Below are 12,471 nucleotides of genomic sequence, written 5' to 3' on the forward strand. Positions count from 1 at the left end.
CGGTTTATCGACTGGCTTCAAGTAATTTACAGGGCTCCCACCTCCTCGGTGCGTCTGAATGGGGGACTATCTGTCCCCTTCAGGCTTTACCGGGGAACGAGGCAGGGTTGCCCTCTCTCTCCAGCCCTTTTTGCCCTTGCCATTGAACCGGTGGCGGAGGCTCTCCGCACCTCACCACTTATTAGAGGACTTCGTGTGGGCTTGCTGGAGGAGAGGGTGGCCCTGTACGCGGACGATATGCTGCTATTCTTAAATGACGCGGGTCCCTCGCTGCGGGGTGCACTGACTGTGCTGGATGCGTTCGCCTTGGTCACTGGACTCAGGGTGAATTGGTCCAAGTCGCTGCTCTTCCCGATTGACCAGGCGGCCAGGTCTACCTCCCCGCCTGATAATCCCCTCTGTTGGGTTGATTCATTCAAGTACCTAGGAGTACATGTCTCAGCCTTGGCCACAGACTTTATTCTACTAAATCTGACCCCACTCCTCCTGGAGACTCAGTCGAGGATTAAGGCCTGGGAAAATCTCCCACTATCTGTTTGGGGAAGGGTTAATCTCCTCAAAATGAAAATTGTCCCAAAGCTTACATACCTCTTCCGCCACTCCCCCCAGTGGGTGCCCAAGTCCTTCTTTTGCAAATTAAACCAAATTTTCTCCTCTTTCATTTGGGGCACCTCTCCGCCACGTTACAAATTGGCAACTTTAATGAGGCCTCGGACGCAGGGGGGAATGGCATTCCCCGACTGCTACAAATACTTTCTGGCAACCCAGTTAGTGACAGCGGCCTGGTGGTTATGCCCGGACGGGACAAACACCTCCACTGCTCTGGAGGCATCGGTGGTCGGCTCGCTGGAGGCCCTCCGGTTCTTGCTGTTCCGGGGCCCACGCGCGCCGTACCCCCTGACACCTTCCATGCTTACCACGCTACGGGCATGGCGGACGGGACTAGCTATTGAAAAATGTAAACCCACCGAGGTTTCCCCCAATGCCCCTATCTGGCTGAACCCTACCTTAGACCACTTCCATAGACTTCCAGATCCTGTTGCGTGGTCGAGACGCGGCATCAAGTTGATGTCACACATTGTCTCGCAAAACAAGTTGGTGTCCTTCGAGGAGCTCCGGTCCACATTTAATCTACCTCCACACTACGCTTTCAGACATCACCAACTGTCACATGCGTTTACAGCCCAATTTCCTCGGTCATCATGCATCGTGGCCCAGTCGGAGCTGGAGAGAACACTTAGGTTTGGGTGCGATGTGAAGCCCACTTCGCGCTTGTACTCCTACCTGACCTTTGTGTCTCTCCCTCCCCTGGACGGGCTGAGATCCAGGTGGCAGAGTGACATACCTACATTAGATACAGACGATTGGGATGACGTGTGGGACCTCCCCTTTAGCGCCCTGGTCTCGGTTCGGGACAGGCTAGTGCAATTCAAAATAGTACATAGAGCATACTTCACCCCGCATAGACTCCATAAAATGAACCCTGCACACTCCCCGGAGTGTTGGAGATGCAACGCCTCCCCTGGCGACTTCTCTCACATCTTCTGGCAATGCCTTGTAGTGAAACAATATTGGGAGGAGGTGCTTGCATTGGTTAACAAGGTTGCGGCAGTTCAACTGCCCCTGGCAATGGAGGTCTGCCTCCTGGGTATCGTTGAAAATATTGTTCTATCCTCCGCTAAACGTACACTGATAAGCCTGCTTCTTTTTTATGCACGTAAGAATATTGCTATGCACTGGAAGAAATCCACGCCCCCCTCCCTAATGCAGTGGAGACGTCTGGTCAACTCCAGCCTCCCCCTGTACAAAGATACTTATTTCAACCGTGGATGTCCGCAGAAATATGATAAAATTTGGCGAGCCTGGTTGGCTGAGTCGGAAACTGCTGGCTGATTATTCCATATAACCGTCAAGTCTATCATTTAACCTAGGCCCCACCGCTGATATAGATTAGTCTCAGGTGTCGACATGTGAATTAATGACATACTGATAGCTGGATACACCCCTGCCCCCATCGTGCCTGACATAGCAACTGAAGCGCACTGTGGTAGTGAACTGTAGCACAAAGTTTCCTATATACTGTATGCACAATTGAGCTGTGTAATTGTATGTCTATGTCTTGTCTGTCTAAATATTCTTTTTTTCTTTTCTGTATGTTGTGAAAACTTTAATAAAAACAATTGGAAAAAAAAAAAAAATAGCCAAAAAACGAAAAACGAGTTACCGCGTTTAGAACCGTTTGACGCTTGAAATGCCTCTTACAATCAGCTTCTGAACCCATTTTTTTGCATTCCAAAAAAGCCTTTAAACTCAACTGGCTAGAAACTACTATAAAATGACCCTGTGTACATGTACTGATAAGATAACAGAGGAGAGTTCAGAAGCAGTTGAAAAAAAAATGTCCAACTGCTACTAAACTTCTGTTTACCAGCAGCAGTGTACATGAGGCCTAAAGTGTGCACCATCCCGTGCCTAGAAGGGAGGAGCATGCTTGTCTAAAGGGTTGTCAGGGAAGTGCTCTTTCACTCAAGCTAATCAGATATTAAGCCCCCATTCACACCTAGGCGTTTTGTCGCCTGTAGTGTGACGCCGCAGCAGCCCCGAGACGCTGGAGGGATGAAAACACATTGCCCTCTATGGAGATGGTTCACATCTCCACGCCGAACGCCTGCCGCCTGAAAAAAAGTCCCGGACCTTTTTTTCAGGCGGCTTTTGGCGTTCGGCATAGGAAATGTGAACCATCTCCATAGAGGGGGTGAGGCTGCATTCACAAACGTGGCGTTTTGTCGCCGCAAATCGTGGTACAAAACGCCACAATTTGTCGCCGCAATTCGCGGGACAAAACGCCGCGATTTTGTACGCCTAGGTGTGAATGCAGCCTAAAGAAGCAAAATTAATTGTAGATATAGGCATAAAAGGTAATGAATGCAGGTGTGGTTCTCTGGAATGATTCTAAGATATTTATGGAGACTTAGGCCCCATGTAAACAGGACTCTGGTAAACGCGTGTTCAGAGGCAGTTGGACACTTTTTTCAACTGCCTCTGAACACATTCAATGTTATCCTATGTGTCCATGCACACAGTCTCGTTTATTGCTGTTTTTAGGCAGTTGCGTTGAACCTAGTTTTTCTGAAAGCAAAAAAATGGGTTCAGACACCATAGATTTCCATGTTTCAGATGCCAAACGTGGCTAAACAAGGTACCGGCATTTTGCCGCGTTTTTGTTTATAAGCGTTTTTAAAGGTGACCTATTTTTTTACATAAAAAAATCAAAAAAATTATGGCAAATTATGAAAAACCATTAAATGTTTTATTTTTTTAATGTAATTGCTTGCATTGCATTGTGGACAATCCACAACTTGTGGCAGGTGACGTAGCAAGTGGACAATCCACAATTTGTGGCAGGTGACGTGGCAAGTGACGTGCTCAATACAAGTACACTGCTGCTCTCTCAGCTGCTACTCACTCTGTTCTCACAAAATGGCTGAAATGGTTAATACTGTTTTTTGAGCTTAGGGAGGGTCCTTATGATGTTTCTTAACTAAACGCTTCTAGACGCAAACGTGGTAAAACGCGGCATGCTAACGCGGCAAAACGGGCGTTTCTAAACGCCGGTTTCAACCTTCGTTTAGAAGAGTTTGCACCATCGTCCCGTGTACATGGGGCCTAAAAGGCCACAGAATTTTAAAGAAATAGGGTAATACGGCTACAATCACCTCAAAAAAACAGGGTGAAATAATGAAGAAGCCTGAAGCATAGAAGTATTTTTTTTTACTTTGGTTACACTTTAACTGACATCCGGTCAGCCCTTTGATCTTCATATGAAAGAAATGGATAAATACATTGCATATCTGAGGCGCCATTCACACTTGTGCGATTTACCATGTGACTTTGGACATCAATGTCACAAGATTAAAAAACACACCATTCTTTTCAATGGCACCCGTTCAAATCACCAAAACGTAAAAAAAAAAAAAAAAAAAAAAAAAAAAAAAAACACCCTGCACTACTTTGGTGGGAGTTTTGATGCAACTTTATTCCACAGAGTGTAAAGTAAAATCAAAATCGCACCAAAAGTGACATCAAAGTCACACGGGAAATTGTGTGACTTTGGAGATAAGCTAATGTAAAAGGAGCTTGAACCGTGTCTGTAAACGATGTTTACAAACACGCTGCTAAGATATATATACCCATGGCAGCCTGCAATTTTTTTTTTTTTTTTTTTGGCAGCCTGCAATTCTAATAGCATAGTGGAGGAATTGCAGACTGTTACAATTATGTATTAGCGCCTCTGCGTGCCTGTAATTTATACCGGCTAGTTGCTTCTTTTTTTAAAGAAAAAAAGTCAGTAAATATGCAAATTAAAAGCCAACTATTATGTTTAATCAATAAAATTGCCTTAAAGACCCACTTATATGTCTTTCAGTTGAATAATGGCTGACAAATGAAGGCACATAGTTGGGGTACAGTACATAGCTGGTAAACCTCAAATTTTGGACCACAGTAGAATCATCTGGCACAATGACAATCTACATTATGTTGCAACATTTACCTCAAGGTCATTTCTCAGTCGCTCTTCTCTTTCACGGCTCGATTCAAGCTCACTTTTATGTTCCCTGTTTTTTAGGTTCAATTGATGCAAGTTTTGTTGTAGCTCTTGAATGGTCTCATTTTGTTTCTAGATCAGAGCAGAAAAAAAAATTGACAATATTAAATATGCTTTTTTTCCCCTTTCTTAAATTTTACACTGCAAAACAAATGACTTTAAGCTCACGCTTCAGACAGATCACCCAAATAGAAATACAGGGGTTGATTTACTAAAACTGGAGTGTGCAAAATCTTGTGCAGCTCTGCATAGAAACCAATCAGTTTCAAGGTTTTTCTGTCAAAGCTTAATTAAACAAGCTGACGTTAGAAGCTGAATGAATGCCATGCACACTCTCCAGTCTTCGTAAATCAACACCATACTTACCTGAATAACAGATTCCCTCTTACTCTTGTCCAGCATTTGCGACTCCAGCTCTTTCCTGTAGTTTTCAATGGCTTGGTTTTGAGTTTGCAAATCCATTTCAAGAGCTTTCCGTGTATCCTGCCAATTGAACTCTGTGGTCTGGAGATGCCTCTGTAAAGTTTGCATTTGTCTTTGTAGTACTTCAATTTTTTCTGTAGAAGGAAAATTAAATAAGAATCAATATTTGCAATCATGCTCAGAGAACAGTGTATGCAATTTATAGCCAAAGGTATACAAATTGGAGTTTTACAAGCAATTGTATGTCTGTTAACCCCCCGCCCCCCCAACATGTGTTAGCAGATCCACAGAGTGGCAAGGGTTTGTCTGCTAGCAAACAAAATCGCTCTGTGTAACAAGCCCTTTGAGCACAATCTGGAGCCACAAGAATTGCTGAAAAGTTTTGTAGCTAGATCCTGCGTAGATCAGATAGAAGTTGTTTCACTGTGCCACTAAGATATCTGCCAAAACATATATAGCTCAGAACCGACTTAATCTATCTCCTTACACTCATAATTAAGGAAGTACAAAAGTGTAATCTACACTACTAAAGTGTCAATAAACCCAAATCATAAAAAACTGTCAATACATGCTATATTGTGTTTATACTCACACACAGTGGCGGCTGGTGCTCATAATTATTGTGGGGGCGCAAACAAACGAAAAAAAAAACAAGAAAACAATTGCAGCCTCACTGTGCCCATCAAACGCAGCCACTGTGCCCATCAATTGTCGCCACTGTGCCATGCCATCAAACGCAGCCACTGTGCCATCAATTGTCGCCACTGTGCCCATCAATTGCCGCCAATTTGCCCCCTCAAAAACCGCCAGTTTGCCCTGTAAAATGCCGCCAGATTGCCCCCCACCTGGCACTTACCTTTGCCGGGTCAGCCATCCTCCCTCCACTGTCCCTCGATGTCGCTTCAGCCAATCAGGTTACCGGTAACCAGACCCGGTGAACCTGACTGGCTGAGGCGCGTGTCAGTGTTAACCAGGGAACGCACACCCGGTGCGTCCCCTGATTAAACAATTTGGAAGCCCATTAGAGCCAACAGGCTGTAATCGGAAAGCCTATCAGAGCTGTTGGCTCTGATAGACACTTCCAAAGCCAACCAACTGCTGTTATTCAGATGGCCGGCGCTCACCGGGGGGCCGGCCATCTGGATAGTGGGCAGCAGTGGTGTCGGCGACAATAAATAGATTCATGCAATGCATGAATCTATGTATTGCTGACTTTCAGTGGCGGTGCAGGAGAGAGGGGGGCGGTGCTCCTACTCCCACTATCGACACACCACCACTGCTCACACGTCTACTACAGCATTTGTCTTCTGTAGACTGCAAAAATCCTGGTTGATCCTGCTTTTCACTGTCCCTCCCTCCTTGTCTGTATCCCCACTGCAGCCTAAAATTGTGTAGATCAGCTGTTGACATCTACTGGGCATGTTACAGTTTCAGTTGCCTTCAAAGCTGTTCATCTGCTCCTTTTTCCTCATCTGTGCAGCCCATATGACATGTGGGCATATACACAGTGGTAAATAACACTCCCCCCTCCCTGTGTCCCTCATATTGCTAAACACTGAGGGCAGGATAAAAAAAAAAAAAGGGGGGCGATTGACAGAGGCTTTACCTCCCTGTTAGTCCCAGCCCATACACACAGTGTGAACAAAGTAAAAAAACTTGTGTCAGTCAACTTAAACTCCACCTACGCCATGTTATTGCAAAAAAATAAACATATGCTTTTAAATATTGATTTTTTTTGAAGCTCTAAAAAACACTTTGGTTTCTATTAGTTATTTATTTTAAAATTCTCTATTCTGAAAGTCTTTTTTATATGTCTTGTGACCGGCACAGCACCAATGCTGTGCAGACACAGATTTATACATCAGCAGAATAACAGAAACTGCTCCCTCCCTCCCGAGGACAGGAAAGACCTGCAAAACCTCATGTGACCTCTGACAAGCAATGTAAGTAAGGTACTTTCTATAACATAACAATTTATGGTGGAACTAACCCACAGCACCACAAACTAAAAATGCTATTTAATTCATTTTTGTATATTGAAAGCAAACTCAGCCATCCATCCATGTCTCCATGCTTTATTTTGCAGAGAACCCTCCAGCATTTCTGCCCATGGCTATCGTAAAGTGTTACTAAAGTCTGATTTATTTATTTTTGTAACTAAAATAACAAAACATGTTATACTTACCTGCTCTGTGCAGTGGTATTGCTCAGAGCGGCCCCGATCCTCCTTTTCTCGGGTCCCCGGTGGTGATCTTGGCTCCTCCTCTTATTTTTGTGTCCCCATAGCAAGCAGTTTACTATGGGGGACAAATGATGCATGCTTACTCCTGACCTGTATATCTATGGAGCCACGCTCCATAGACTTACACAGCAGGACATAGGCCTGACCCCCACTTCCTCTTAACTGCATCTGATTGAGAGCAGCATTAACCAATGGCTCCTGCTAGAATGCTGTGTAGAGGAAAAGAGGGGAGAATAGATGCAGCTCTGCACAGCGCTGATCTCTTCTCCCCTCTCTTCCCCTTCACACAGGGTGGAGCCGGGGGTCGCATAGGGTAACTGTTTTTTTATTTTTTATTAATGTAAGCAATGCAAATGTTTCGTATCACTTTAAAGTGGTTGTAAACCTAGTTACACCATGTTTACCTACAGGTAAGCCTATAATAAAAATGATTGGTAATCAAGATAAATCCGCCCTCTTGACTTCCCACCGTTGCGCTGGCTGGAAAACCTCTAAAGGATCCTAGCTGCCGCTTTAAGTAAAGAAATAAAGTGAAATAAATATGGTGACTACTAAAACACACTTCAGTGTCAGCAATATTAAGCAGCGCTCAAATGAAATATGCGTATATTCCTCTCAAAAATGCACACACAAATGAATAGATACAAGAATAAATGTAACTATTGTGTTCAAAATAGCTTCAAAAAATGAATGTGACACGCTATAAGAAAAAAAAAAAAAAAAAAATTATATATATATATATATATATATATATATATATATATATAACCCGTGAAAAAATGTGTTATAAGTGAAAAGCAAAAAGTTCATAAGTGATATATGATCTTGCAGTCTTCAGAGTTTTCCACCACACCAAATTTGTTCAGCGATTCCTTCACCCATCAAATTGGCCACTCAGGAATCACTGAACACATTTGGTGTGGTGGAAGACTCTGAAGATTGCAAGATCATATATCACTTATGAACTTTTTGCTTTTCACTTATAACACATTTTTTCACAGGCTATTCACAGTGTGTGTGGAAAGCTGTCTGCCCTGGAAGACTACATCCCTGGTGTGGGGGGACTTTGTGCCTGGCGGACTGGGAAGGCTGGTAGACCTGAGGTGGCTAGCGAGTCCAAGGGGGCTGGAGGAAGTCTGGAAGTCTGGGAGACAGTAAGCTGGAGAATCCTGTTGAGGCCAGGAGTGGGCCAGGTATAGCAGGTACTGCAAGGCTGAGTGAGCCTGGGAGCCAGGAGGCTTGGTATTTTGTTTCTATGAACATTACTGGAGAAGAACCCCTGCGTGGCAATCCTGTGTGTAAACTGTTATTTTTGTGCTTTTAAATAAAAATGGGCTGCCATGCCCTCTGCTGTGGACTTGCTGAAAAACAAATTTACCATTGAGTTAAACCCCCAATGTTTACAATATATATATCACTCTTAAATTTAGTATCAGTGTGAGCGTGTTTTAGGTGGTATATATATATATATATATATATATATATATATATATATATATATATATAATAAAAAAAACGCAAAACTTTCACTATCGTTTCTGGGCCCTACGATAGTCAGAAACAACAAATAACATCCACATATGTGGTATTGCTGCCATCATCAGAAGGAGAATTTTATTTTATTTTATCAGGACATACTCATTACCATTTACCACCAAATTTGTCCCGAAAAATACAGGGTAATATGTACCGTTTTACTACCATGCGTCATAGTTGCAAAACTGTGCTCAGGCACGAGGATTTGTTTTACCCTCCGTCATGAATGAGTTCAAGCCGAGCTCCACCCTAAAGTGGAACGTCCGCTCTTTGGATTCCTCCGGTGCCACGATTTGCACCTTTTGGGGGGGGAGGGTGGACAGGATACATGTCAAAGACAGGTATCCTTCCCCACTTCCAGGAGTCCGGCCACGGGCGTCATGTCACCGCGGGGCTCCCTCCTCCCCTGGCTGCTGGGCTAATAGGAGAGAGGAGCGGGCCTAGCGCATTCGCAGTAGGGTTCCCGGCGTGAAGCCGAAAGGCTACAGTGCCGGGTTCCCTTACCCGCAATGGCGACGGCAGCACCCGACAGCTGATGGGAAACATCAGCTGCGGTGCCGACATCGAGGGACACCAGGACAGGAAAGTCTCCATTTATTAAAAGCCAGCAGCTGCAGTATTGTGTAGCTGCTGGCTTTTCATTTTTTTTCCCTGGAACACCCCTTTAACTATCTTTACTGTAAGAGTCATAAAGTTGTGTTTGGAATAGTGTCAGACAAGACAGATACTGTAGATATACTGCATGCATCCCTGCAGATGGGAGATCAGAAAGACAGGCCCACTATTTTGTGGCACTATGAGCCACAGCAAAGACATAGAACACTGTAGAGTAGACAGTATTATTTAGATATAAGACAGTTTAAAGGCTAACTTCACCTTTTGAACCAGGTTACATGTTACAACCTAAATACAAGTGTAACATGTTGCAAATCCCTCCCCTTCACCCTCAAACTGCCTCCCCGTGACAGCAGGCAAGTAATCAGAAGCGGCAGCCTCACCATCGTTACCAGGTGTGGGGTAAAAGTTAAATCCATATAAATGCCCATGAAGTGGACTGCATGTGCACAGATCGTTATCATTTTACCTTTAAAATGTTCTTGTATTTTGATGGCCTTTTCCTTCTCCTCTTCCAGAGCCATCCTTTCCATACCACATTGTTTTCTTGCCACTGCCAAATCATATTCTAGACTTTGACGAACTGCCTCTCCTTTCTCAACCTCACAACGAAGCCTGACAACCTGGTTTTCCCATTCCCGCAACTTGCAAAGAAATATAAAAATCAGCATATAATTACTATTAAGAACTTCTGCAACATTCAAATTAAACCAATAAATCATAGGTGCTAAGTCTTCCTTGACATTTGTATGCATTTGAATGCTCGTGAACCCTGCATTTCAGCACTGCCGTTACTTTCTTCAGGGGGGCAACAATACAGTGTTGAAATGGGACAGATTTATCATAATATTGCATTTCATGTAATAAAATTGTCAATATATTGTGCCATTATTTTAATGCATAATGCAAAAAGTGGCATGTAAAAAATGTGTGGCAAGTTTGCCACATACTTTATATACATACTGCAGACTTCCTGCAATTTGCCAAAAAAATAAAAAATAATAGCACCTGGAAAATGGTTTAAAAAGTAAGTAAATTTCAGATAATTGAGCCTATTTAAGAAGTGGACAACATCACATATTACTTATGCGATAGATCACCATGTTAATGCTACCACAACCTGGTACATAACACTTACCGTGTTTCCCCGAAAAAAACGGGTCTTATATTAATTTTGGCTACAAAAACCACACTAGGGTTTATTTTCAGGGGATGTCTTATGTATTTATGATATGTACAATAATCTACATTTATTCAAATACAGTCATGTCATCGTGACAATCTTAACCACTTCCGGACTGCCCGCCGTCGTTTTACATTCCTACATTGAAGAGGAATACCGTTGTTATGGTAGTAGCTAGTCACCTTCAAGAGTGGGCGGTCCGCTTCAAGATAAAAGTGGTCTCTTCGGCGGATTCGCCGCAATATCACGTTTATCGGCGGCCGGAAAGGACCCCCTCCCCGCCACTCTCCAGTGCCCTCCGCCGCTTACCGGAGCAGGCGGTAGCGGTGGAGGCAATCGGATCGTCTCCCTAGGCTGACGTGAGGGGAAGATGGCTACTTGTCTCCATTTCATTGCAGGGCGGAAGCGACATCAAAACGTCACTTCCACCCAATGCTCTTAAAAGGGATCTTTTTATTTTTATAAAAGTAATACCTTGGCCAACCTTGAAGTCAGGGAAGGTCACACCCAGGTAACAAGGTGAAAATCAGCCTAAAGTCAGCCACAGAAGGAGCAATTTTCTTTCCTGAATCCCTCCTGTGGAGCCATTACTTCCCCCGCGGAAGAACACAGTGATTATTGCTAGCAGCCATTATATAATAATAATCGAATGTAAAATCCAGCAAGTTGGTTGTACCCAAGTTGATCGATCAACGTGGGTACATTCAGTCTGCAGAACAAAAAATCTCCTGCGCTCAGGTGTTTCACTAAACATGGGTGGTGTAGTCCAATCTTGTTTAAGGCAAAGTCGTAAGTCTTGCAGCACTCCTCAGAACAGTGGGTGTTCATACAGCTAGAAAAAAGAAAAGGAGGGTGCACCGACCTAGTGCATTACCAAATAACAAGTTTTATTAAAAGCAGAAACAAAGCAATAGTCCTACTCACTGAGTGAGTAGGACTATTGCTTTTAATAAAACTTTTTATTTGGTAATGCACTAGGTCGGTGCACCCTCCTTTTTTTCTTCTACATTCAGTCTGCCCATACATGGTTCGAATCTTGCCTGGTTTCTGCTGAACAGGTAGAGATTTGAACCGTCTATGGCTGACTTAATTGTTTAATGTTCCTTTAAATAGTTTGTTTGGGCCAAGCTGCCTCAAATGAACCATTTACTGCACTAACAGGTGCGTTGTATGAAAGTGATTGTAAAGCTTGTTGCACCCTATATGGAACATGCTGCACTATATATTTTTTTAAATAACAAACATGTTTTACTTACTTCACGGGTCCCCCCTCATCTGGAGTGCCCCCAGGGAGAGCCACTAGCACCTGCTGTTATCAATCTATCCAATGAGGACCCGAGACAGCGGCTGGAGCTGCTTTGCTCATCCCCATTGCTGGAAAGACTAGGTTCAGGTGAATAAAAAGGGGGGCTCTGGGAGGCAGCTGGATCACCAAAGGTTTTACCACCTTAATGCATAGAATGCATTAAGGTGAAAAACGATGAGGGTTTACAACCCCTTTACTTATATGTAATCTCAGGTACATAAAATAAACAGCACTGTGTTCTGGCAGTGAGTCAGGCCTAGCACTACATACATAGCTTTCTCTAATTGACAGGGATGTGGATGGCATTACAAGCCAGTCAGAGAAAGCCAATAATTCATATAATACAAAGCTTCCCATGAATGGCTGAGCAGTGCTAATCCTGCCTCTATTTCATTCCAGGAAGTACCTACCCACTTCCGGAACACAGTGCTGTATACTGTATATAGCTGAAGTAACATACAATTAATGCAGCGTGTCCAGCAAGTGCACCTGTGCAATAAATAGTTTGGGCCAAACAAGTTGTTTAAAAGGAGACATTAAACTTGGAGTAAGGCTTTAAT

At 43.6% G+C, this 12,471-nt stretch overlaps 1 protein-coding gene across 1 annotated transcript in view; it reads right to left on the reverse strand.

The window, feature by feature from the left end:
• The window catches only part of CCDC171 (coiled-coil domain containing 171), a 131,892-nt gene that overhangs the window by 93,059 nt on the left and 26,362 nt on the right, over nt 1–12,471 (reverse strand). The window contains exons 4-6 of the mRNA XM_040360270.1: nt 9,892–10,066; nt 4,973–5,163; nt 4,553–4,678 (exon numbers count right to left, since the gene is read on the reverse strand). Of these exons, the coding sequence (XP_040216204.1) occupies nt 4,553–4,678; nt 4,973–5,163; nt 9,892–10,066 (492 nt within the window). The remainder of the gene's footprint in view (nt 1–4,552; nt 4,679–4,972; nt 5,164–9,891; nt 10,067–12,471) is intronic.

This window comes from Rana temporaria, chromosome 1, assembly GCF_905171775.1.
Source record: "Rana temporaria chromosome 1, aRanTem1.1, whole genome shotgun sequence".
In the NCBI taxonomy this organism is placed as follows: domain Eukaryota; kingdom Metazoa; phylum Chordata; class Amphibia; order Anura; family Ranidae; genus Rana; species Rana temporaria.